This window comes from Saccopteryx leptura, chromosome 12 (assembly GCF_036850995.1).
Source record: "Saccopteryx leptura isolate mSacLep1 chromosome 12, mSacLep1_pri_phased_curated, whole genome shotgun sequence".
NCBI classification, from domain to species: Eukaryota; Metazoa; Chordata; class Mammalia; order Chiroptera; family Emballonuridae; genus Saccopteryx; species Saccopteryx leptura.
In genome coordinates, this window is record NC_089514.1 from 31,631,374 (window position 1) to 31,658,832 (window position 27,459).

Below are 27,459 nucleotides of genomic sequence, written 5' to 3' on the forward strand. Positions count from 1 at the left end.
TGGAAATACGAAGTTTCACCTTGCTCAGTCAGAGGCAGTGCAAGGCTGCGGAGGGAAGCTAGATGGAACAAATGAGGACGGACGGGCAGAAGCCGTTCAGGGAGGTGAATCCGGATTACTTAAATGAGTCTCCACCGCACAGTTTGGCTTCTATGCTCACCAAGAGTGAAGGAAAAAGCCAGTCTTCAAAAGGGGAGAACTATTGACTTTTGGAAGGAATACGTGTTACTAAATCTGGAAGTTTAAGGCATTGTGGTCACAATGCCAAACATTTGTTAACATTCTTTATAAAAAAAAGTGGTTAATATTCATCAGCCTCTTTAATTTGAGGGAGAAATGGTGGTGGTAGAAATTATTGGCACAATGCACCGAGATAAATTTAGGTTCTTTCATGTTACTGCAAAATCTAGGATAATGATAGATTTATTTTTCAAAATATCATCTGGTGAAGTATGGAGGCTTAGATTTGGCCAGAGCCTTGAGAAAAGTCATTTATACATCCCAGGAATCAGAGGCAAGATGCTCTAACCTTCTGTCATAACTCTAGTAGGTTATCCCACTCTGTAGAATCCTAAATGGTAGACTGAAATCATTTGCAGCTGCACGTTAAATACTAAATGGAAGGTTAGCATAAGCAGAACCTAGCAGTCATTTGGGTTAGGTTTCAGGCAGCTTAGCCATCGGTGGCCAAACCACAGCTTAGCCGATGCTTCTCTGTGCGAATAGCTGACAGTCTAAGTCTTACTCTTGATGAGTTACTGTCCATTATACCTAGCCACAATGACAATGAAACAATCTTTAATATTGGAAAGTTGATATTATATAAAGAATGGTTCCCAAGCTATTATTATCATATAAACTCCTGGTCAGAAGGAACCATAATAATTATTTAGGGCAGCTGCTCATCTGACTTTAACAAGAGGTGGTCCAGCTCCGCTTAAACACCTTAGCACTAATTCCTAGAGCGCTCTTCTTCCCACCAGCGGGGAAAGAAGCTCGTGTATTTTCAGTACGCTGCCCTCTGGGATTGCACAGATCAAGTCAAAACTATGTTGAGATCGTTATTATCTTACCCCCCCCCCCCCCAGTCTTGTCTTATTCAGACTAATCATGGCCAATTCCTTCAACTGTTTCTGAGTACCTGGTGTGCAAAACCTTCACCATCCTGGTCATTCTCTTTTGATTATGCTATATTTTGTCTGAGTTCCACTCAGCATTGGAGTTCTGAGAATGAAATCAAACTATCTACCTATATTCTGAAAAAGACAATCTAGAAATCCAGGCAATGTTGAATTGTCACTTCTCCTGTGATTAAAAATAATAATAATAAAAAAATATTATATATATATATATATGCCTGTATTAATGCATCCTAAGATTACATTCACTTGCTTGGTTGTCACGTCACCATCACCTCTCTTACCCATGCTGATAGACAGTCAGCTAAGTCCCTATGTCTTTTCCACAGCATGTCACCACAGAAACTTGCCAATGAATCAGCCTAGTGGATCCAGCACCAGGGATCTGACACTGAATGTTATCCTGATCAGGCTCCTGGAGATCAAGAGGACTAACCGGTCGAGGGAGTGTGGACCATGCTTGTCCCCAAGCCTCTGGGGTGTGTGGGGCCTGCGGCAGTGTGCACACTGCATTGTCCCTCTGCCTGAAAATCAATGCTTGTCCCCAAGCCTCCGGGGTGTGTGGGGCCTGCGGCAGTGTGCACACACAAGCCCTCAGCACACAGCATTGTCCCTCTGCCTGAAAATCAATGCTTGTCCCCAAGCCTCCGGGGTGTGTGGGGCCTGCGGCAGTGTGCACACGCAAGCCCTCAGCACACAGCATTGTCCCTCTGCCTGAAAATCAATGCTTGTCCCCAAGCCTCTGGGGTGTGTGGGGCCTGCGGCAGTGTGCACACTGCATTGTCCCTCTGCCTGAAAATCAAGTGGGAAGAATGGATGAAGCAAATTCTCACCGAAACTCAGCAGAGTCAGCAAGACTGACGAATGGCATATGGAAAAGAACAAGAATCATATGATTCACTTAAGTGGAATATAAAACAGAAAACAACAAAAGAACAACCAGAACAAACAAACAAACAAACAAAAAACTCATAGACACAACCAGAGGGGAAGGTGGTGGGGGAGGGGGGAGAGGGGGAAGGGGGTCAGATATATAATGACAGAGGAGACTGGATATTGGATGATGATCACACAATGCAATATACAGATGATGTGTTATAATATTGTACACTTAAAATTTATATCAATATAATCTTATTAACCAGTGTCACCCAAAAAATTTAATTAAAAACAAAACAAAACTGAAGGACGGGAAAGCAAGGTCCAAGCATTGTTACAGAACTGAAATCTACCTAGTGTTTTTCAGTGAGTGCCCAATGGGTTTCTTTGTTAATCACGGAGCATCAACACAAATCACCAAGACCCTAATGGATTGGAATTCCTATGGAAGGCTGTGGTAGGAAAAAAAAGGCATTTAGAAGGATGTGTAGGGCCAAAGGCCTAGAGAAGGAATATGTGTGGTATAGCCCCTCCCTGGCTTTAATCAGTACTACTGGCCTGTGCTTTCATGAGTAATAAAACTCAGTTTAAAAGAAAAGAGAGAGATGTAAAGAAACCAGAACAGAAGTAGACACGTGGGCATGTCTACTTGTACACAGACACAAACATATACAACTCTACTTAATGGGAAGAAAAAAGCAACAGGACAGCTCATTTTTCCTGCATAGATGCCAGATTGCTTTTATTTATTTTAGGAATAAACTTACTGTGTGGCAGATGGTTTTTACTTTAATTAGGATTTCCTGTTGTCCCAAATGCATATGTGTGGTGGGTGTGAAAGGAAATTAGTTAGTAATCTGCGGTGGACCTCGTTTTCCTTAGTCACTTTTGATCCTGGTACCAATCAGCCAGGCATTAGTGGAAGTTGAAAGACAGTCACATTTATTGCGCACGTTTTTAGCTGTGGATTCCACAAAACCCATCAAAAAGCAAAAGAAGTGGTTGTTTCATTTTCTAATAGCAATAATGTCAATCTGTTTGATATTAATTCATATTTAGTTGTGATGATCACATCCTAAGTTATTTGAAAAAAGAAAGATTAACTCTTTGGAATAATCTAACATTTGGATGCGTAACTTTTTGAAATTTCAGAGGCATGCTCACAAACACACCAGAGAGACACAGCCAAGAAGTGTTTTCATGCCACTTGAGCAAACACCTGTGGGAAGCCCATCATCTCCTGGGTCACAATTTTCTGTTATTAGTTTGCAGAAATGGGTAGGCATGAGCAATTTTCCAAGATTCCCAAGAACTAGTTTCACCTGCATGTGTCTTCGGCCCCAGTCAATCAGAATTAGGGCTGACTTGGTATTTGTCATTTCCCGTTGTCAATCTTATGAGGGCGGAAGAATTTTCCTCTTCGTTGTCTGGCTAAAACAGCTAGCAGTCCTTTTTCTTAAAGCTAGAGTGGTTTTGAGGCCAGCCGATGAAACAAATGAGGCAACCATATTAAGGAAATTGAAACAATAGTAGAGCTGTTGCCTTGGGTATAATTTGGGCATTTCAGAGAAAGAATATCAGTTATCCTGAATGTCAAAGTAGCAAGGATTGATGGAGACATGCCTGTCTTCTCATTCCTCCTAACAATTGCTGAACACACCTGTCATTCTCTTAAAGAAAATGACAGAGTAGTTGTCTTCCAAACACTATCCCAAACCTCTTCTGCTAAATTATGGGTAATGGTTTTGAGATGTTAACTTTTAACCTTAGGGATTATATTGTCACTGCAGACTTTACTGTCGAGACTTACACCGTGCATTCCAGAATTTAAAGTCATAGCACTTCCTCCAATCCCAAATGGAAAAGGTCTGTTGGCAAAAGTTTCACGTGCCATCCCTAGATGTGAAATGCTTACCCTTCATGTCTGTTTGAGAATCAGTTTCTATGTTAAAATGTAAATGTGAAGGGTTTTTTTAGGGAAATAATTTAACAGATGCCTCTTCCGAACGTTCTCCCTGTGTCCTTTTTTAATTTGAATCCACCCTCACCGGTGGCCTTTGGAACAGCCAAAGAAATCCTCTCTATGAACTGGCACGTGTAGAATATGAAGAGAGTTCTCTAAACCCAGGGCTTCCTTCAGCTACTGTGCACTCAGCTTTCTTCTAGTCATTCAGGATGTAATCACTATAAATTAGCTACTTGGAGCTTCGAGCTACTGACAACCATTGGACTTTTGTCAGCTATCTCCTCTTTCAGGGCTTGGATGGCAGACAAGGGTGTGACAAAAGCTTGACTCACTGTGTGTGCAGCAGCCGACAACGGCGTCCGCTGTACCGGTGTCCTTCGATGGCTGCGGTTATCCCACAGGACTATCTGGCCCGAGTAAGTCCCTCCGACCACCAGGTTGGGATGGAAACGAGCGAAGCAGACTGACATCACAGAGGACTGTGAAAAGAACGGGAGAGAGGTGCACTGTGAAACGCTTGTTTCTTCCTGAAGAGAAAACGGGTCGTCACATAAACTCAGCATGTCCTGGAAAACATAAAGCATAGTGAGTAAAGAATTTTGTACATAGACACAGGCTTCCCCTTGAGAGGGTAGCCAATGGCTACCCCTTGAAACGTGAAGTTTGAAGTCCTGGTGTCATGTCATCAAATAGGCACAAAACCTATCGGATGGGCACATCCTTGTTTTGAGGTCAGGAAAGCCTGGTTTATGGTTTATGGACATTCTCCATTTACTGATAAACCTATATCACAGCTACTGTTAATTCTCCACTGGCTTGTTACAGAACAATTCTTGACTTTAAGGCTATGGCCACATCAGGTTATACTATGAGCAGTGTTACTAAGCCTTTGAAGACTTTGAGATGGGGTGTTTTTCTGTTTGTTTGTTTTTGGCTTCATGTAGACTTCTAGGAAGTATACTGACCTCAGGCTGATCCAACTGGTTCCTCCTCAAATTCCCTTGCCTCCCAGGAGCATTCTCCTGACCTTTATCCTGCCCACTTCAGACAATTCTTAATGTTATTCTTTGCCTATTTTAACAAACAGTCAGAAATTAATTTCAGTCCAACTCTGCCATGGCCTGTCATAGCATCATGAATGTGGTTTCTGAAATTCCACAAAACACTACTGGGCACAGCATTTTATAGGAAATAGCTAAGCTGAGACAGAACCATGATGTACTTAAAATCAGACCAGTTGGCGGGTCCCCATCTGCTCAGAAATCCATTTTGACTCCTGAAGCGTTTCCCATGTTTATATGTATGTAATTGTTCTTAATAAATACATGTTATCCCTCAATTAAATTCAATAAATGACCTTATGGGTAAGAAAGGCATTGGACCAGGCACAATGGGAATGTGCAGGAAGTCAATGCCTTTAACAAACTTGTGCCCTGGCAAAAGAAACTGAAATGTATCCAGGCAGATGAACAGAGCTGCTGCAAGTCCACACATGCCAGCCCATGCCTTGGTATGAAATAGAAAATGCTGCCTCTCAACGTGGGCATAGCCATGCAGGGGGGGTGCATGCCTTGGCAAGTGGAGAATAAGATGGATTTTTTGTCCCCACTTGTCCCTTGAGCTTGACATCATGCAAGTGTGCAGAGCACAACTCACACACAGAAGTAGCAGCCTTGAATGTGGGCTATACCATGATTAAATCATAGGAGGATGCATGTGTGTATGTGTGTGATGGGGATGATTTGTTTTAGCTAAAGAAGGGGAGAAAAGAGGAGAGTAGAGAGTATGGAATGATTAGAAAGATGTAGCCCTGGCCAGTGGCTCAGTGGTAGAACATCAGCCCAGTATATGGAAGTCCCAGGTTCAATTCCTGGTCAGGATACACAGGAAAAGTGACCATCTTCTTCTTTGCCTCCTCTCCCCTTTCTCTCTCCCTTCCCTTCCCAAAGCCAGTGGCTTGATTGGTTTGAGCATGGCTATGAGTGCTGAGGATGGCTCCACTGGAGCGCATCAGCCTTAGGTGCAAAAAATAGCTAAGCTGATTGGAGCATCGGCCCTATCTGCACTGGCTCTAGATAGGGTTGCCGGGTGGATAGCAGTCAAGGTGCATGTGGGAATCTGCCTCACTATTTCCTGTCCTCGAAAAAGAAGAAGGAGGAGGAGGAGGAGAAGGGGAAGAGGAGGAGGAAGAGAAGGGGGAGGAGCAGAAAGACATCATGGAAGGAAATGGATATGAAGTATACATGGACCCTGTAGCAAGTGGAGACAAAAAGAAACAGGCATTCCCAAGAGATGGATAATGGGAAGAAATATGGGAGACACCAAAAAAACAGCTGATGAGCAGCCCCCAGTCTGCTCTGGCTGGGGAAGAGCTTGCTTGAAGAGCCAGTAGCAGGAAATGTGGCTCAAGAGGTCACCTGAGCCAGACAAGCGGGGGCCTTGAATGGCAGGGGCTGTTTGGATTTTTTTCTTTGGGCAACAGCAAGAAATCACAGCTTTCTGAGCAACAAAGTGAGAGGATCAAAGGCTGTAACTGACAAGCCAGTAAAGTAAAGACGTGATTGAAAAAAAAATTATGATCTCTTTCTGACTGGGAAGCTAAATACCCATTTATATATATATATATATAATCTCAGATCTACCACCAGCCTAAGGCTCTCTAGTCAGAAACAGTCTCAGACACTCTGAGGCACATTAAAGAATGTGGAATATTTTTCAATGTCATGTTTTCCTAGTTTGAATGATTTTCAGTTCCAATTCCTTGAACACGTTTCAATGGAGAACATGCATGTGCCCCAATCTGGTTTTCATAAAGTTCAAGAATAACTCTCAATAATAATACCGAATTAAAGAAAAAGAAAATAATGCTGGTCAGCTTCTTGTTTTACACATCCCACAGAAACGATTCTTAGTTTTCAATTGATGAAATTCTTATGTTGCTTGAGCTATGTTGGAAACGTTTTCTTTAAAGCTTCAGAAAGGCTTAAAATTATCCAGGTGGCATCAACAATTGAATTTACCCAAGCTCCAATCAATATGGATAAAGGAATGTCATTAAATTAGGAAAATCCAGAATTCAACCACTTGATAGCTTCCGCATTTCAGTTAAATCCCAGCCGAATACCGTTCCAACCCTTGCAGTTTGTTGAGAGACTAGAGAAAAATAAACAGCAGGGTATTTCTACAAAACTGCAATATACCATCGGCAATCAGCTAGATTCTGACCACACCAAGTGAGAACTCTGCTTCCTACCTTTTCATTTATTCATTTGTCCACTCATTCACTCTTCTTTCATTCATTCATCAAACAGTGAGTGCCCATAAGTATTAACTCGATCATTTCAAAAATTTTAAATGTCACAATAGCCTCCCATCTCAAATTCAGAGTTCTATCAACATTTGATGAAGAGTCAAATTGATGCTAAAAAGAGTAGCAACACCTTGGAGCATCACAATTCTGCCACCAAAGGCTACTTTGTTTTACTGCAAACCCATCTGTACAATATCTACAGAGGAATGGAGTAGACATACTTTTTGTAATTTTATATTTGAAAGATTAGAAATAGAGTAGTTCATGCGAATCAACACTTTCACTTATTTTTTAATAATACTATATATTCTGTGTGTTATAGAATACCTATAAAGGCTCAAACCAGACCTCTGGGGTGTGCCACGGGTGACATACTATCATTCATATGGAAACAGTAAGGCGGTATGATCTCAATTATCGAGATGTAAAGTTTAGAATTTGGTCATCTCTTGAGATGTTTTAAGTACCCTGATGTTTGATGTAATGGTGGCAAATGTTTGGATGACTGACTATAAATTTTTTATTTTTTTTTGTCCAAATGTTTAGGTTTCTTTTGAACAGTCCCCCAACTAAGCCCTGACAGAGAAAGCTCCTCTCTTAATTTGGAAAGTATGCATCAACCTCGTAGGAGTAAATTGTCTTAGAAAAACCCCTGTAACCACCTGCCGTTCATCCAGCTACTGTTGTTGCCGACTGCCACGGAATTTATAGACTGTCAGTGCAAAGAGCAAAGGGTGATATCATCCTGTCAGTTCCATCTGCGGGGAAAGAGTAAGAAAGCATTCCAGAAAAATTGATTGACACTACTAAAATATGTGATTTTTTTTTGTTCTCTCTTTTAACAGTTGATTTTTCTGAAGAGAGATTCTATGAAAAACATTAATAATCTTAATGTTATTTTAAAAATGTAATCACTTTCCTAGGCATTGAACATTTTGCATTAGTTCAGTTATTCAGAATCATAATAGAGCATTATGAAATTATATGAATAATATCATTTAGACACACAAAATCAATTGGAAGCAAGACGTGTCCCTATCTTGTTATTCTTGGTTCTGTTAGAATATGTATCTATATAGATATTTTTGTGCTTTTAACTTTTTACCTATTTTATTTTATTAATTAAAATATTAGAGCCTTAAAATTATTTTGAGAAATAATGTATGGGCTTCAAACACTCAAATCAAATAGTTTACACAGGAGGAAAAATAATGATCAAGCTGACAAGACTTTGTGGACGATGCTAACTATTATATTTAATCCCGACATTAAAGTTGAACTGTTTTTAGTGATTTCATTGATGTGGCCATATTGACAGTCCAGTCAAGGGACCAGAAATACAAGCTCATATGTTAAAAGCTTGTTGTAAACGTGGTGAGCCCGATCGACTATATTCAAACAAGTAATACACAGTGTGTAGTTCCAGGATGAGCATCACCTTTGATTATTTACACACTACGTAGTTCTCCTAAATTAGGACAAGCAAGGTTTTGAAACAATGCTTTCAGGATTCGGCCATCTCTAGAGACCATGTCTGGGTCCTCCGCAGACGCAAAGCCAGAGGCTCCAGGGGAAACTTGGTTTTTCATCTTGAGCAGACTGCCTGGTTACAGGCTGTCCCTGCAAAGGTGCCGTATTGTCACATGTCCACTTGAACAGGAGCTGACCCACTGAACTGGGTTCCACACTTTCATCATCCATGTTGAGACAAGGCGGTTTCTGTTACCCCATTCACTGAGGGAATTCCACAGAGAGGCGGCGGGTGGAGGCTTCACTTTCCCTGTCTCTGTCCGCTCACTGCACACCACTGTATTCAATTGTAGCTGGCTCCAACCCCTCCTTAAGTGGCTGGGGGGCTGTTTTCTATTTTATAGAGCTAATCCAGGCCAGTTTAGGGATGGTACTTGCCTTAACCACAGACCCACATGCCTAGGACAAATAGCCTTTGGTCATTGCTGGCTGGCCGGCTGGTCCCCTATGTTCACATTTGATCTGGTTTGTTCTTCTGTGTGGTACCTGCCCACTCCCCAGCCATCAAGCCTGGGTGGGAGCGATAGGGGTCCTACATTCAAAAGCATCTCTTATTTCAAGTACCATCTCTTTTGGGGAGAGGCTGGAGAGGTTGGTCCCAGGAGACGGAATGGCCATATTGTTGCCATATGCTGTTTAATGGTGGCTGACATTTTATTTGCCTAAAAGCAAATGCTTAACTGTCAGAGGGCTCTGAGGCAGACAGATCAGATGCTTCTGGCTACTAGTGAGCTAGTATGAATTTCTGCAAGTCCCTAAGAACCCCACAGAGATATTTCTTCTGTTAATGGAAACACATGGTCCTAGAAAGCACTGCTGTCGAAAACCTCTCTTACAGGCAATCACGTAGCACCAGGCATCTGACTGCGTGCAAGGTGTAAAGGAGGGAAAGCCAAGACGCGAGTCACAAGTCAGGCACTGAATTTAATCGAGATGAAGGGAAAGGGTCTTGTTTCCTTCTGAGTTCTCTTGTCCTTTGCCTGAGTTTCTATCCCAGGGTGCACATGTCATTCTTTTTTTTTTTTTTTTTTTTTTTGTATTTTTCTGAAGCTGGAAACGGGGAGAGACAGTCAGACAGACTCCCGCATGCGCCCGACCGGGATCCACCCGGCACCAGGGGCGATGCTCTGCCCCTCCGGGGCGTCGCTCTGTTGCAACCAGAGCCACTCTAGCGCCTGGGGCAGAGGCCAAGGAGCCATCCCCAGCGCCCGGGCCATCTTTGCTCCAATGGAGCCTTGGCTGCGGGAGGGGAAGAGAGAGACAGAGAGGAAGGAGGAGGGGGGTGGAGAAGCAAATGGGCGCTTCTCCTATGTGCCCTGGCCGGGAATCGAACCCGGGTGCTCCGCACGCCAGGCCGACACTCTACCGCTGAGCCAACCGGCCAGGGCCACATGTCATTCTTTTAAACACTAAAAACAGTGACCATCTACTGAGTGTTATGTCACCCAATTCGGAATGAGGTATCCAGGAGCAAAGACTGAATTAGCTTGCTTGCTACTTACTTCTTGACTGGGTTTGTATTAAAAAAATATAAAAAAGCAGCTCATTCTAAATTTGGTTTCCCAAAGATTAGAAACCACAAAATCTGAAGACTTTTCTTAGAATCGCTTGGAATTTTTATCTCTTTCAATATGGAGACTCTATCATGTGCCTAGACCTAATTTAGGGGAACTATGTAGTGTGTAAATAATCAACATTATTGAATACAAAAGTTAGTGCGCAAAACACAATGAGATGCCACTTCCCATCCACTAGGATGGCTATGATTTTTAAATGTTTACATGTCAATTGCATCTCAATAAAGCTGGGAGGGATCGTCAAACTTTTTATAAAACCCGCCCACTTTTGCAGTGCTGGTAGACCTGGTCCCTACCGCCCACTAGTGGGCATTCCAGCTTTCATGATGGGCCAATCGCGGTGCTGTTTGGTTGCACGGTAGGGACCAGGTTGACCAGCACTGCAAAAGTGGGCGGTTTTTATAAAAAGTTGGACGACCCCTGACTGGAACACTCATACAAGCTGATAGGAATGTAAAATGGGGGAGGCACCCTGGAAAACAGTCTACAAGCTCCTGAAAAAGTTAGACATAAAGTTATCATAGGAGTTAGCAATTCCACTCCTACGGATGTACCCAAGGTCACTGAAAAAATATGACTAAACAAAAACTTGTACACAAAGGTTCATGACAGCATTATATATAGTAGCTTATAAGTGAAAACAACCCGATTGTCCATTAACTGAGGAACAGATTAACAAAATATAGTAAATACACAATGGACTATTATTCGTCAATACTGATAGGTGCTATCAGGTAGATGAAACCTGAATGCTGAGAGAAACAGTTAAAAAGGCCACATATTGTATGACTCCATTTATATGAAATGTCCAGAACAGGCCAATCCATAGAGGCAGAAAGTAGATTAATGGTTGCTAAAGCATGGGGGGACCAGGGGGAGAGTGGGGAGATGGGATTCATTTTTGAGGTGATAAAAATGTTCTGGAATTAGATAGTGGTGATGGTTCCCAACTTTGTGAAAATACTAAAAAATACTGAATTGTACATTTTAGAAAGGTAAATTGTATGGTATGTGAATTATCTCATTTTTTTAAAAAGTTACTATGCAGACATGGTTTGACCTCATGGAGTTTACTAAGCATTTTATTATCTTCAGGACAACCGTCTGGACCATTTCAATCACTCTTTCCTCAGATAATTATTCAGTCTTCTTTACTTTCCCCGGCAGATCTTTGTCAGTTTCTGTGCCCAAAGGAGCACGTAAGAGAACGGCGTGGTGACGTCCTGGGAGTCCCCACAGCTGACTTCTTGCTCTGAACCCTACTTGCTATGTAAATCCTCTAAACGGTTTTTGGCAGATTTTCAAATTATTTACTTATTTAAATTTATTTTTCATTACAATTGATGTATAATATTATATTTTTCAGGAGAACAACCTAGCAATTAGACATTAAAAAACTATATGAAGTAGTAATCACCTTGATAAATCTAGTTCTCTGACACCATACACAGTTATTACAGGATTATTGAATACATTCCCTATGATGTACTTTACATATCTGGGCTTTTTTTTTTTTTTTTTTTTTGAGAGGCAAGGAAAGAGAGAGTGATAATTCCATTTTTGTTCTTCTTTTTCAAGATTGCTTTGGCTATTCAGGGTCTTTTGTGATTCCCTATAAAATTATTTGTTCTAGTTCTGTGGAAAATGCCATTGGTATTTTGATAGGGATTGCATTGAAACTGTAGATTGCTTTGTGTAGTATAGATATTTTAATGATGTTAAATTTTTCTTACCTATGAGCATGGTATATCCTTCTATTTATCTGTGTCTTTTTCAGTTTATTTTTTCAATGTCTTATAGCTTTCTGAGTATAGTTCTTTTACCTCCTAGGTTAAATTTATTTTTAAATATTTTACTTTTTTGGTGCAATTGTAAATGGGATTGTTTTCTTAATTTCTCTTTCTTATGGTTGATTATTGGTGTATAAAAATGCAATCTACTTATGAATATTAATTTTGTATCCTGCTATTTTACTGAATTCATTTATTAGTTCTATAATAGTCTTTTTAATAGAATCTTTAGGGCTCTGTATATATAGTATCGTATTATCTACAAATAATAATTTTCCTTCCTCCTTTCCAATTTGGATCCTTTTTATTTAAAAATTATGATAAAATACATATAACATAATATTTACCATTTTTAAGTGTACAGTTCATTGACATTGTAATTGTTGTACAACCATTACTGTCATACATCTCCAGAACATTTCATCCTCCCCAACTGAAACTTTTTATCCAATAAAAACTAATTCCCCATTCCCATCCTCCTTTCTGCCCCTGGCAACCACCATTTTTCTTTCTGTCTATATCAGTAAGACTACTCTAAGAACCTCATATAATTGGAATCATATGGTATCTGTCCTTTTGTGACTGGTTTAGTTCACTTAACATGTCCTAAAGGTGTTAGTACACACATGGAGTGGCATGTATCAGAATTTCCATCCTTTTGAAGGCTGAATAATATTCCATAAGATGTATAAATCACATTTTGTTTATTCATTCATCTGCCAATGGCCACTTGCATGCTTCTACCTTTTGGCTATTGTGAATAATGTTACTATTAATTTGGGCATTCAAATATCTCTTCAAGACCCTGCTTTCAATTGTTTTGGGTATATACTTATAGGTGGCATTGCTGGGTCAAATTCTATTTTTTATTTTTTGAGGAACTGCCATACATTCTTTTATTGTGGCTGCACCATTTTACATTCTTACCAGCAACACACAAAGGTTTCAATTTCTCTACATCCTTACCAACACTTGTTACTTTCTTCCTTTTTTTCCTCATCTTAATTGGCATGTGGTGTCTAAGCCTGAATTTTTGATTCATAAAGAGGAGTATGATAGTTCTCACATTGCCTACAGATCATTTTCTTTGTCTCTTTCGCCTGGGACTGTTGGAAGATTTGAATTATGTACAGGGGGTCCTCGGGTTACGACACAGTTCTGTTCCTATGACAGTGATGTAACCCGAATTTTGGTGTAGTAGAAACATGCCCTAGCCTAGCACAAACAGAACACTGGTACTTTTAACAATTCAAAATGGCATAAGTAAGCATACTGGGGGATGCCAACTCCCTCACTCATACGGTGTTACTGTGGATTCTTCTGCTGAATGCAACCAAACTAATTCACTCATGTAGTCTGTAAGCGTGAGCTAATGTCATAAGCCAAAACACGTCTCAATTTTTTAAAGTTTTTATGGGAGTGAGTGTCATCAACTTGAAATGTCGTATGTCGATACTGTTGTAACCTGAGGACCCCTTGAAATACAGTTTAAAGACTGATAAACATACCTACCCCAGTGGTAGTGCAGTGGACAGAGCATCTACCTGGGACACTGAGGACCCAGGTTTGAAAAACTCCGACATGACGCCATGGTTGCTGGCTTGAAGCCCGAGATCACTGGCTTGAGCCCAAGGTTGCTGGCTTGAGCAAGGGGTCACTGGCTCACCTGGAGCCCTCCAGTCAAGGCACGTATGACAAAGCAATCAATGAACAACTAAAGTGTCACAGCTATGAGTTGATGCTTTTAATCTCTCTCCTTTCTTGTCTCTCTCTCTCATTAAAAGACAAAAGAAAAAAGACTGCTAAACAATATGTTCTTATTTAGAGTTAGAAATGACAACTTTGTGATTTTTAGAGAAAATAGAGGTCTAGAGGACTCCTCATTTTGATCAATGAATCTTTCTTAAGCAATTCTGTTAGTAATGCTTGGTCCCGCTTTGATGATCTGGTTGGAGAAACTCTTACAAGAGTTATTACACTTTCGTTACATGTTTAAATCTTTAGAGTCCTTATTCTGACAACTTCTCCTCCTGTCTGGGACATTGATTTTCTCTGGTTTTACAGATCCTTGTGCATAGTTATAGCTCCTGTTATTGATGGCAATTCCAAGTCCCAACTTTTACTGACTTTGAAAAATGTATTAGCAGAGGAAGAGGAAATACAGGGGGTCCTTGAGTTATGACACAGTTCCATTCCTACGATAGTGACATAACCCATATTTTGGTATAAGTTGAAACACACCTTAGCCTAAATCACTTACCTCTCCTAACACAGTTGTAAAATCATAATCTAGAACATAAAAACACAACTAAGCCACAGAAAAAGGAAGAGGACATAAATATTTTGTACTGTACACTGTACTGTAGTAACAGAAAAAAATGACAAAAAATGAGTATAAAAGAAATTCCTTACCTTTATTCTTGTGGTTCACTTGCACACTGGAAGGGATATTGGAAAGTGGGAGAGAGTGTCCTATTGGGGAAAGGAAGCTGGAGAGGTAAGAGAACCTGCAGAAGGTGCTGGAAATACTGGGTCAGGTGAATTAGGATTGCCTAAGGAACATGCAGGAGATGATGGATATGATTCTACCTGTACTACAGGTGTTTCATCTTGAGAAGCAGCTGTTGTAGAGGGTACAGGTTCTGTTGCAGGCCTCTCTACCTTCTTAAAGAATTGTTCTATCCCTGGCCAGTTGGCTCAGTGGTAGAGCGTCAGCCTGGCATGTGGAAGTCCTGGGTTTGATTCCTGGCCGGGGCACATAGGAGAAGTGCCCATCTGCTTCTCCACCCTTCCTCCTTTCCTTCTCTCTCTCTCTTCCCTTCCCACAGCCAAGACTCCATTGGAGCAAAGGTTGGCACATGTGCTGAGGATGGCTCCGTGGCCTCCACCTCAGGTGCTAGAATGGATCTGGCTGCAACAGAGCAATGCCCCAGCTGGGCAAAGCATCGCCCCCTGGGGGACATGCTGGGCGGATCCCAGTTGGGCACATGCAGGAGTCTGTCTCTCTGCCTTTGCATCCCTGCTTCTCATTTCAGAAAAATACAAAAAAAAAAAAAAAAAGAATTGTTCTAGACTAGCCTGGAAGATCGATGACTTCTTCTCTTCCAAAATCTGCCTATAGCATTGCAAGGCATTCATAACAACTCTGTAGTCCTTACTGAATCTGTCATCACTGGGGGCCTCAGCCTGAAATTTTGCCAACCCATCTCTACCATAGAAAAACCTTCTGCCAAACCCTTGATAGTAAATCTCTTGGGTTCTGGGGTTTCTATGTCTTACTTTTCTTTTCTTTTTTTTTTTTTTTTTTTTTTTCATTTTTCTGAAGCTGGAAACAGGGAGAGACAGTCAGACAGACTCCCGCATGCGCCCGACCGGGATCCACCCGGCACGCCCACCATGGGGAGGAGCTCTGCCCACCAGGGGGCGATGCTCTGCCCATCCTGGGGGTCGCCATATTGCGACCAGAGCCACTCTAGCGCCTGGGGCAGAGGCCAAGGAGCCATCCCCAGCGCCCGGGCCATCTTTGCTCCAATGGAGCCTTGGCTGCGGGAGGGGAAGAGAGAGACAGAGAGGAAAGCGCGGCGGAGGGGTGGAGAAGCAAATGGGCGCTTCTCCTGTGTGCCCTGGCCGGGAATCGAACCCGGGTCCTCCGCACGCTAGGCCGACGCTCTACCGTTGAGCCAACCGGCCAGGGCCTATGTCTTACTTTTCAATCAGCTGCTTCTCCAGCTGAATGAGGTCCTCAGCAGACAGTTCCTCTCCCTGTGATGCCAGCAGCTCTGTGACAACCTCAGTCTCCAAATTAAGCTGTTTACCCATGAAACCAACCTTCTCTGTTAAAGCCTCCACTGACTCCTCAAAACCATGGAAGTCATACACACACTGGGGACACAGGTTTGTTTTTTTTTTTGTATTTTTCTGAAGCTGGAAACGGGGAGAGACAGTCAGACAGACTCCCGCATGCGCCAGACTGGGATCCACCCGGCACGCCCACCAGGGGCAACGCTCTGCCCACTAGGGGGCGATGCTCTGCCCCTCCAGGGGGTCACTCTGCCGCAACCAGAGCCACTCTAGTGGCTGGGGCAGAGGCCAAGGAGCCATCCCCAGCGCCCAGGCCATCTTTGCTCCAATGGAGCCTTGGCTGCGGGAGGGGAAGAGAGAGACAGAGAGGAAGGAGGGGGTGGTGGAGAAGCAAATGGACGCTTCTCCTATGTGCCCTGGCCGGGAATCGAACCCGGGTCCCCCGCACACCAGGCCGACGCTCTACTGCTGAGCCAACAGGCTAGGGCCAGGACACAGTTTTTTCTACACATTATTTAAGTTTGTTTGCCTCACTTCATCCCAGACAAAAGCAATGTGTTTGTACAGCATTGTTAATGTTATAAGACTTCCACAAGTCTTTGAATGTAAGGTTCTTGTCCTTCTCAGTTGCATTAAGGGTCATAGCAAATATCCTATGGAGGTAGTAGGCCTTGAAAGAGGCAATAACACCTTGGTCCAGGGGCTATAAAAGGGCAGTGGTATTAAGTAGAAGGTAAACCACCTTGACATTAGGGTTAAAGTCACTCAAATGGGCAGGGTGACGAGGGGCATTGTCCAGCACTAGCAACACCTTAGAAGGTAGCCCCTTGCTAACACAGTAGTCCTTCGCTGCTGGCACAAAATGGCTGAAAAAACAACTCCTCAAATATCTGAAGTGTCACCATACCTTCTTGTTAGACCTCCAGACAATAGGCAGTTGACCCTTCTAAATGCCCTTAAGGGCCCTTAGATTCTCTGCCTGGTACATCAGCAGAGGCTTGAGTTTGAAGTCACCTGCAGAATTCCCCCCAAGAAGCAAAGTCAGTCTCTCCTTGTCAGCTTTGTGTCCTGGTGTTGTCTTCTCCTCCTCGGTGATGTAGGTCCCATTTAAGCATACACTTCAAAAAAGGCCTACTTCATCAACATTAAACACTTGTTCAGTACAGTAGCCCCCTCTTAAATTAATTCAGCCAACCTATGAGGAGATTTGCTGGCTGCTTTCTCACCCCCACCAGCTGCTTCACCCTGCACCTTAAGGTGATGCAAGTTGGCATGAGCTTTGAAACGCATGAACCAACCCCTACTGACCACAAACTCTTCACTCCCTTCCTCCTTTTCACTTTTTATTGCCTCAAACAATCGTTTAGCCACTCCTGAATCAACGTTAGACTAACTGGTGTATGCCACTGATGCTGGTCTTCCAGCCACAAAACCAGCAATTTTTCCTTCTCAATCATTATGCCATTTCGCAGTTTAGTCATCACAGTTGATTTCATAGGGGCTGACCCCTTTACATGCTTAGAATAGGGTCTTTATCCTTGACAATTGTTGCTACAGCAGGGCAGCTAAGGCCTACCACACTGCCGATGTTCATCGCTGATTCTCCTTTTTCTGATCTCTTTTCAATGTCTAATTTTACTCCCATTGTCATGGTTTTCCTCTTCTTTGAAGCATTACCTTCTGAAGACTCTTTCATTTAGAAGTCATGATAAGGGCCAAAAAGTCATCAAAGAAAGCAACACAAATGAAAAACTAGTGCTTTTAACAGTAGGTGAACATACTTGGGGACTCCAAGTCCCTCACTTATATGCTGCGTTACTGCGTATTTTTCTGCTCACACAAACTATACTGCTCACAAAAATTAGGGGATATTTCAAAATGAATATGAAATGATAATATAGCCCCTAATTTTTGTGAGCGGTATTTTTTGCCCACATAGTCCACAAGTATGAAGTTAACGGAGTAAGCCGAAACAGTCATGTCTCAAGTTTTTAGGTTTTTATGGAACTGAGCTTTGTAAAGTTAATAAGTTGTATGTCTAGATTGTCGTAAGCCAAGGACCCCCTGTAGTGCAAAGTTAGCACCAGAGATAACTCTTCAGTGAAAGCCAAGATTAGATTCATTATTACTCAGATGCAGACTCATACTTCAAGGACTGCCAACTGAGAGGAATTTAGGCTCTAACTCATATTTGGTAGTTCTTTCAGTATAAGTACTTTGGAATACAACAAAATTCTAGGGCATTAAGACAATTTGCACACTACTTTCAAGGAGCTTTCTGAATTTTTTTTTCTAGCATAATTCACATCTTGAATCAGAGCTGGAACCTACTTACCTGTGATGTAACTTTACACCTGGTTATTTCTAATTCATCATTTACAGACGTGGCCCTGGCCGGTTGGCTCAGTGGTAGAGCATCGGCCTGGCGTGCAGAAGTCCCGGGTTCGATTCCCGGCCAGGGCACACAGGAGAAGCGCCCATCTGCTTCTCCACCCCTCCCCTTCTCCTTTCTCTCTGTCTCTCTCTCTCTTCCCCTCCCGCAGCCGAGGCTCCATTGGAGCAAAGATGGCCCGGGCGCTGGGGATGGCTCCTTGGCCTCTGCCCCAGGCACTAGAGTGGCTCTGGTCGCAGCAGAGCGACGCCCGGGAGGGGCAGAGCATCGCCCCCTGGTGGGCAGAGCGTTGCCCCTGGTGGGCAGAGCGTCGTCCCTGGTGGGCGTGCTGGGTGGATCCCAGTCCGGTCGGGTGCATGCGGGAGTCTGTCTGACTGACTCTCCCCGTTTCCAGCTTCAGGAAAAAAAAAAGTAAATAAAAAAAATAAAAAAATAAAAAATAAAAATCATTTACAGACGTGTGGACCCCCTCAGGCTTTTTTCTAAGTCGGTGTTACTCGAAATTCGCCTGTACCTTAGCATCATCTGAGGAGCTTTAAAAAAATTCCCTAATGCTCAAGCCATAGCCCATACCAATTAAATCAGGATTTCTGGTGGTAGAACACAGACATCAATATTTTTAAAAATTCCAGAAAATACTCGTATGTGTAGTCAAGTGAAAAGTACAGTTTTAAATTAATGGTTTCCAAACTTATCTGAACATAAGACAATTTAGAAAGATTACTCAGATTGCTCTTTAAAATATTAAGAATAGAACTGCCTGACCAGGTAGTGGTGCAGTAGATACAGCATCGGACTAGGACGCAGAGGGCCCAGGTTTGAAACCCTAAGGTCGCCGGCTTGAGCGCAGGCTCCTCCGGCTTGAGAGCAGGGTTGCTGGCTTGAGTGTGAGATCATAGACATGACCCCATGGTTGCTGGCTTGAGCCCAAAGGTCACTGGCTTGAGTGAGAGGTCACTTGCTCTACTGTAGCACCCCAGTCAAGACATATATGAGAAAACAATCAATGAACCGCAACAAAGAATTGATGCTTCTCAGCTCTCTCCCTTCCTTTCTGTCCCTATCTGACCCTCTCTCTGTCTCTCTCACTATCTCCGTCACCGGAAAAAAAAAAAAAAAAAGAACTACCATACAACACAGCAATTCTACTTCTGGGTATTTATATTAAAAAAAAGGCACTAATTAAAAAAGATACATAAACCTCAATGTTGATGACAGTATCATTTACAATAGTCAAGATATGAAAGCAACTTGGGTGTCCATCAATAGATGAATAAATAAAGAAGATATAGTATGTATATATAATAAAATATTGCTCAGCCTTATTAAGAAATGAAATCTTGCCATTTGTGACAACAGGGATAGGCCTTGAGAGTATTATATTAAGCGAAATAAGTCAGACATAGAAAGACAAATACCATACAATTTCACTTATAGATAAAATTTTAAAAACAAAATAAAACAACAAAACAGAAACAAACTCGTAGATATAGAGAACAAACCAATGGTTGCCTGAGGGGAGAGAGGAAGGAGAATTGGAACAAAAGGTGAAAGGGAATAAGAGGTACAAACTTCCAGTTATAAAATAAATAAGCCACGGGGAAGTAGCATACAGATAAAAAAATAATTCACTTATAAGCACCGTATAGTTTGTACACTAACCCTGAAAACAACTGAATAATAATAAAAAAAAGGAGATTATTCCCACCTCTAAATATAGGTGAGACAATTCAGCACTATATTAAAACATGACAAAGTAGGGTTACTTTCACGATTGAAAAGCAGTTACAAAGACACAGCACTGATTATGTTCTAAGACCTGTTCATGTATTAACTCAATTCAAAATTAATAACTTTGCCTAGTGACAGATGGTTATTAGACTTTTCATGGTGATCACATTGTGAGGTATACAAATGCCAAATCACTATATTGTACACCTGAAACTAATAGATATATTATTGTATGCTGCCAACTATAATTTAAAAAAAAGAAAAAAGAGGGGGAAGGGGAGGGACACAAAGAAAATCAGATAGAAGGTGACGGAAGACAATTTGACTTTGGGTGAGGGGTATGCAACATAATCAAATGTCAAAATAACCTGGAGATGTTTTCTCTGAACATATGTACCTTGATTTATCAATGTCACTGCATTAAAATTAATAAATTAAAATTTAAAAATATATATATTATACAAAAAATAAAGAAAAAAGCAAAGCAAAGCAAAGAAAACACTACAGATTCCTAAATCCCAGCCTGGATCTACTTAATTAAAATTGGAAGATATCTCTGGGTCTGTTTATTGTATTTAACCAATACCTGGTGCTTTGTATCACTGAGAAATTTGGAGAACCCAGTTCTAAAACCATGAATTTTGGCCCAAGATCACTGTGGGGTGAATTTCCTCTTCCATCAATGTAGGCCCTGTCTGGAATGTTTCCTTCATGGAGTCACATGCCATTTTCACAATCTGCTCAACTAAGATACACACGATACAATAAATGTTTCTCTGCTGCAAAGCCATTGCTTCATTTCCTTCCACTATATTTACTAGTTTTTACATCTCTCCTTACTTTCCTTCCCCTCCTAAATGAGTAGGCTCTTAGAAAACGATTAATGAAAAGGACAGTGAAGGTTTAGATGACCCCTTCCCTTTGGTATCACTTTCCAGGCTGACACCGAACAGCAGAGTTCTCTTGCTTATTATTAGGAGGATTAATGATCACTATCACTGTCACACCCGGTTACATGGTTCTTTCTTTGCTGTGGGGGTGTGCCAAATTCTGAACACCTACTAAGTGCCAAACGCAGGTTAGACATCACTACATCAGTTCTATTAGGTGGGTTATTTTGTCTCCATTTTTCAGGTTACAAAATCCAGGCTCTGACAGATAAAGCCAACTGGCTTAAGAGCAAATGAATAGTAAATGGTAAACTCCAGATCTGAACAACAGCCTGGCAGACTTAGAAACCAATACACCGTGGAATTTTGTATTAGTTGAATGCAGATGCATTTTCTCACTGGGATACCCAATCCTACCTCCTGGAGGCCACACTTGTGACTTCTCGCTGTGGAACTGGTAATCATAGACTGAAGCTCATGCATCCCTATATGAGAGAATGGGAATTGAACTCCCTGCCCACTACAATGGCTTTGGCACTGAGTCTCCAACCCCTCTCCAGATGGACTTCTGTTGTGGGTGTAGAAATCAATCACCTGACTCAGCTCCTAGCCTACCAGTTGTGACAGGTGACAATAGAGCTAATTAGTACCAATTGTGGTGATGTTTAACCATGAGGTGGGTACTTCCTGATGCAAACTGATTGAAACCAATTAATCAGTTGGGTCACTACTGGCAGACTCTGCATTTATTGTCACTGCTTTGGGAGAAAATGTATTGTTTTCATCTTGACACTATGCAGCCAAACCAAAGCATGCCATTTCAGTCTAAGTTCTTTTTTTTTTTTTTTTTTTTGTATTTTTCTGAAGCTGGAAACGGGGAGAGACAGTCAGACAGACTCCCGCATGCGCCCGACCAGGATCCACCCGGCACGCCCACCAGGGGTGATGCTCTGCCCACCAGGGGGCGATGCTCTGCCCCTCCAGGGCGTCGCTCTGCCGCGACCAGAGCCACTCTAGCGCCTGGGGCAGAGGCCAAGGAGCCATCCCCAGCACCCGGGCCATCTTTGCTCCAATGGAGCCTTGGCTGCGGGAGGGGAAGAGAGAGACAGAGAGGAAGGGGGGGGTGGAGAAGCAAATGGGCGCTTCTCCTATGTGCCCTGGCCGGGAATCGAACCCGGGTCCCCCGCACGCCAGGCCGACGCTCTACCGCTGAGCCAACCGGCCAGGGCCTCTAAGTTCTTCTTAAATGAATGTTTATCTCCCCAAATGATTATGTGAATTATTATTAATTATTGTGAAGACAGAAGAGGTCCTCTGTGTGCTTTAATAAACAGAAGAGACTTCTTATTTAGAGACAGACACAGGACCTGGGAATCAGTCTTCTGAACTCAAGTAATGTTAAATAATACACATGCATTTTTAAAATAAGAGGGTCATTATGAGATAGACTCATCTTGTGTGAAATGGTCACATTTTGGAAATTAGAGAAAAGGATAGACTGTGTTTAGAAAAAAGTTCAAAAAAACAACCATCAGTGAATATTTTTAGGTGCATTCCATGTTCACCTGTATCTGAAGAGTCTGAAAATACAGACGCATACTAAAATGCAAGGTGGAAATAAGCCCTTCATAAACACAAAAGTTTGGCTCTGGCCAGGTAGCTCAGTTGGTTAGAGCATCATCTTGATGCTCCAAGGTAGCGGGCTCAATCCCTGGTCAGGGCACATACGAGAAACAACCAATGAATGCATAAATAAGTGGAACAGCAAGCTGATGTCTCTTTCTTTCTCTCTCCTTTCCTCCAACATCAATTAAAAAATTAAACACACAAAAATGTTTTTTAGTACATTTCAGCTAAAAACTATCCAACAACAAGGTGAAGAATCTTGGTAACAAGAGTTCCTTAAGACACAAAGCCATTCGTAAAAAGTAACTGCTTCAAACTGTCAACCGCACAACGCGGGAAACTTTCCTTGTGCCAGGTGTCAGACTAAAGGTGACCCATCACGTGTTATATTGCATAATAAATAAAAGGAAATTTATATTCTAATTTGTAAAAAGAAAGTTTGTTTCCTTACGAAGGAAAAGTGGCTCTCACTCCTATTTTAATCCTGACAGCTAGTAAGAGTTCTGTAGAGAAATCAGAAAGAAACATTATTAATTTTTTTTAATAAACATCTTTTACTAATTGCAGATTTGCAGAGAAACTGGGAATATAGTACCATTCCCATAAACTTCACAGCCTGTTCTCCCTATGGTTAGCATCTTCCTTCTTGTTACATTAATAAAGGACATTTGTCACAGCTAATGAACCAATACTGACACACTATTACTAAAGCCCATACATAATCCAGATGCTCTTAGTTTTTAGCCAATGTCCTTTTTTGGTTCCAGGATGCCATCTAGGATACCATATTACATTTAACCATTATGTCTCCTTAGATTTCTCTAAGCTGTAACAGTTTCTCAGACTTCCCTTGTTTTTAATAATCTTAACTGGTTTGAGGTATACTTGTGGTCAGGTATTTCCTAGAATGTCCCTCAATTTAGGTTTGACCTGTTTCTTTTTTCTTTTGATTAGGCCTCGCTGAAGATCATTTTAGGTCTTATAAAACATTTGCCCCAAATCCAAGATTTGAGGTCATTTGGTGAAAAGGAATTATATCACACACACACACACACTTTTATAAATTTGTTTATTCCAAAACTTTACCATGAGTAAAGCAAGGTGGGGATATGCCATCATATCTGACAGTTATGGTCACTGAAACACACTCAAGTCAACGAAGCCCTTTCAGTATAGATTTCCAATCCTTTACTAATCCTTTAGTGTCCTCTTTTTTAGGAAATAAGAAACCCAGGTCACTATGCCTCGCCTGCAGTAAGGATGTGGTCCAAGCAAAGAGCAAACTTTCCTTTCAAGAAAAGAATAGGAAGAGATGAGTATGTGGATTGCTTTATATGTTAAAAAGCTCCAGCTTTCTCCAAATCAAATGTCTAAATCCTGCTTAATCAAAAAAAAAAAAAAAAAAGGAAGTTGATATTTGGATATGGCATGTGTCAACATCCAACCCTTTGATTTATGTGAGTATGAACTAGGGAGAAGAGATCATTTAGGAGAGAAGAAAAAGAGTTCCAATTCGACAGGAAAGAGCATAGGCAGTATTAACTGCAGTGCTTGTTAAGACATGAAGGATTAATAGCAAATAGAGAGGGAAGAATTGAGAATGTCTCCAGTTTAGTATCTTCAAAAATGCCTGGGGTTTCTGAGAATGGCTCACCCAAACCACATGAAAGTGACATTAAGGGATTCAGCCACACGACTTCTCTAAATCAAGGGCTGGGACTGCTCCACTTTTACCATCAACCCATCTTACTTGAAATGTAGCCACAAATTAAATTTATTTTTTATTGAAAAAGTATTAAGTCCTTGCAAAGGGGACAAACACAGCATTCTGAAATACGGGTTCTTCCTCACCCTTGCCTCCTCCCTACCCCCTTTGACAGAGTTAAACCATGTAAAAAAGAGCCAGCTTCTTTGCTGATGAATTCTTTCTTGACTATGTGTAAAGCCAGAAGCCAGGGCCACGGCCACTATCAAAGCAGCCCGGCCCATGCAGGTTCACATTGGATTCGGACAGTCGGTAAAGAAACAACGGAGCCACAAACTGGTGGGCTATAGTCTTTAATCCTAGCTTGCACCCGGCGGGCAAGTAAAAATACACACTGGGCTCCAAAACCCAGTCACATTCAGTGCTCACAAAGCCACTGACTTATCCGAGTTTCCTAGAATCAAAGGTTTCTAGCTCACCAGCCTTATTCTCCTCAGTTCCCCATCTCCTTCCTTATCCCAGATACAAACTCTACACAAACTGGCATCTCACTCAACACTCTGCCATCTTGGCTGCTTCTCCTGGCCTCCTCCACGTGGCCTTTCTCTGCTCTGCTCTCTAATGCTAATCCCAGGAACTAAGAGGGCAAACTCCCGTTTTGCCCCCACTTTATACTGTAGCTTCACAACCTCTAATCCAATATACAAAGTAGGGAAGTCTCTAATACAAAGTCACTTCTCTGAGGCATGATTGGATTGTACCGCCCCACATCAAAAAGGGTAGGAAAGGCTTAATCCCAAAACCAAGCCCCAGGCTACAAGGATTCTGCCTGCCTTTAGCCCACCCCAACACACATTAATATCACCTGGGCGACGGCCTCCTCGTGTTATCTTTAACAAAGTGAGCATAATACATTTTATCTGCCCAACATGGGCCATAGTCTTTAATTCTAGCTTGCACCCGGCGGGCAAGTAAAAAATACACACTGGGCTCCAAAACCCAGTCACATTCAGTGCTCACAAAGCCACTGACTTATCCGAGTTTCCTAGAATCAAAGGTTTCTAGCTCACCAGACTTATTCACCTCTGTTCCCCATCTCCTTCCTTCTCCAGCGTCAAACTGCACAAACTGGCCTCTCACTCAACACTCCGCCATCTTGGCTGCTTCTCCTGGCCTCCTCCACGTGGCCTTTCTCTGCTCTCTGCTCTGCGCTCTCCTGCTAGTCATCCAGGAACCAAGCGGGCAAGTTCCCGTTCTACCCCTATTTTATAGTGTAGCTTCACAACCTCTAATCCAATATACAAAATAGGGAAGTCTCTAATACAAAGTCACTTCTCTGAGGCATGATTGGATTGTACCACCCCTCATCAAAAAGGGTGGGAAAGGCTTAATCCCAAAAACCAAGCCCCAGGCTACAATGATCCTGCCTGCCCCCAACACACATTAATATCACCTGGGCAACGGCATCTTTAACAAAGTGAGCATAATACATTTTATCCGCTCAACACTATGTAAAAAAGGCAATAATAACTTTCAGCTATAGAATCCAATAGAATTCAGGTATAAGGTTTTCCTCTTTTACAAATACAGTAATAAGTAGGCTAATCAGATTCAGAACTGTTGTATTGGCAAGACTGTCTAAACACATCGTATGATTCAGAGAGATCTGTGTCTTGCTTTGTGGGCAATTTCTGAATTTGTAAAATTTGAGATTTATTCTTGAGGAGGTCGAAAAAAGAGGATGAACATGCGGTCTCCACATGTCACACAACAACCTCCTGCTGATAAAATAAATCTACATTTGGAGGGTCCACCCAAACAGTCATGGAATATCCCACATTACTAGCCACTTAGGTCAGAAATTCTAGAGGGACCATTAAAAAAAACAACAAAAAACTTAAAGTTGTTTCACTATGTGTAAGGCCAGGAGCCGCCATCGTGGCCATTCACATGCAGGTTCCCATTGGATTCGGACAGTCGGTAAAGAAACCATGGAGCCAAAAACTGGTGGGCCATAACCTTTAATCCTACCTTGCACCCGGCGGGCAAGTAAAGATACACACTGGGCTCCAAAACCCAGTCACACTCAGTGCTCACAAAGCCACTGACTTATCCGAGTTTCCTAGAATCAAAGGTTTCTAGCTCACCAACCTTATTCTCCTCAGTTCCCCATCTCCTTCCTTATCCCAGATACAAACTCTACACAGACTGGCATCTCACTCAGTACTCCGCCATCTTGGCTGCTTCTCCTGGCCTACTCCACGTGGCCTCCTTCTGCTCTCTGCTCTGCTCTCTGCTCTCTCATGCTAACCTCAGGAACCAAGAGCCAAACTCCCGCTCCGTTCCCATTTTATAGTGTAGAAATCCAAACCCTTAATCCAATATACATAATAGGGAAGTCTCTTAATACAAAGTCACTTCTCTGAGGCATGATAGGATTGTACAACCTTACACCAAAAAGGGTAGGAAAGGCTTAATCCCAAAACCAAGCCCCAGGCTACAAGGATTCTGCCTGCCTTTAGCCCACCCCAACACACATTAATATCACCTGGGCAACGGCCTCTTTAACAAAGTGAGCATAATACATTTTATCTTCCCAACACTATGCATAGGGTCTTCTTTTTCTTTTGTTACTGTGGTGGTTTTGCCAGCTATAGAATTTGTTTAAATTTAGCAGAAAAATAAAAGAATTTGGCAAGAATGGGTAATTTCTTACATGAAAACTATACGGTGAGTACAAATTTCAGGGAAGCAACTGGGAAGAGAGGTCCTGCAGCCAAAGCAGTGTGGTTCAAAGGCAGAAGTGTCTTTGTCTTTTTATCTGCCTGGAATTACTTAGATATGCGTATGCCTAAGGCACAGAGATGAACCAGATGACCTCTTAGGACTGTGTCTATCTTGGTGGTTCTATTGATAAACTGCTACTTTGAAGTACTGAAAAGGACTAGAAAAAACTGAGTTTAAGTGCTTGCTAAAAGATCGATGCAAGAGACAAGAGTAAAATAATTTTGGGGATTGTCATCCAATCCCAAGTCTCACCCATCCCCCAATTTCCACACCAACCCTTTCTCCAATGAAGATTCTTTGATGTTTTAACAAGAGACCCTAAGACTGAGAGTGACT

The 27,459-nt window shown here is 42.0% G+C and overlaps 1 protein-coding gene across 9 annotated transcripts in view; it reads right to left on the reverse strand.

The window, feature by feature from the left end:
• The window catches only part of DYNC1I1 (dynein cytoplasmic 1 intermediate chain 1), a 332,370-nt gene that overhangs the window by 64,489 nt on the left and 240,422 nt on the right, over window positions 1-27,459 (reverse strand). For all 9 annotated transcript variants that reach the window (XM_066353884.1, XM_066353880.1, XM_066353888.1 and 6 more), the window contains one exon: window positions 4,317-4,463. In XM_066353884.1, the coding sequence (XP_066209981.1) occupies window positions 4,317-4,463 (147 nt within the window). The remainder of the gene's footprint in view (window positions 1-4,316; window positions 4,464-27,459) is intronic.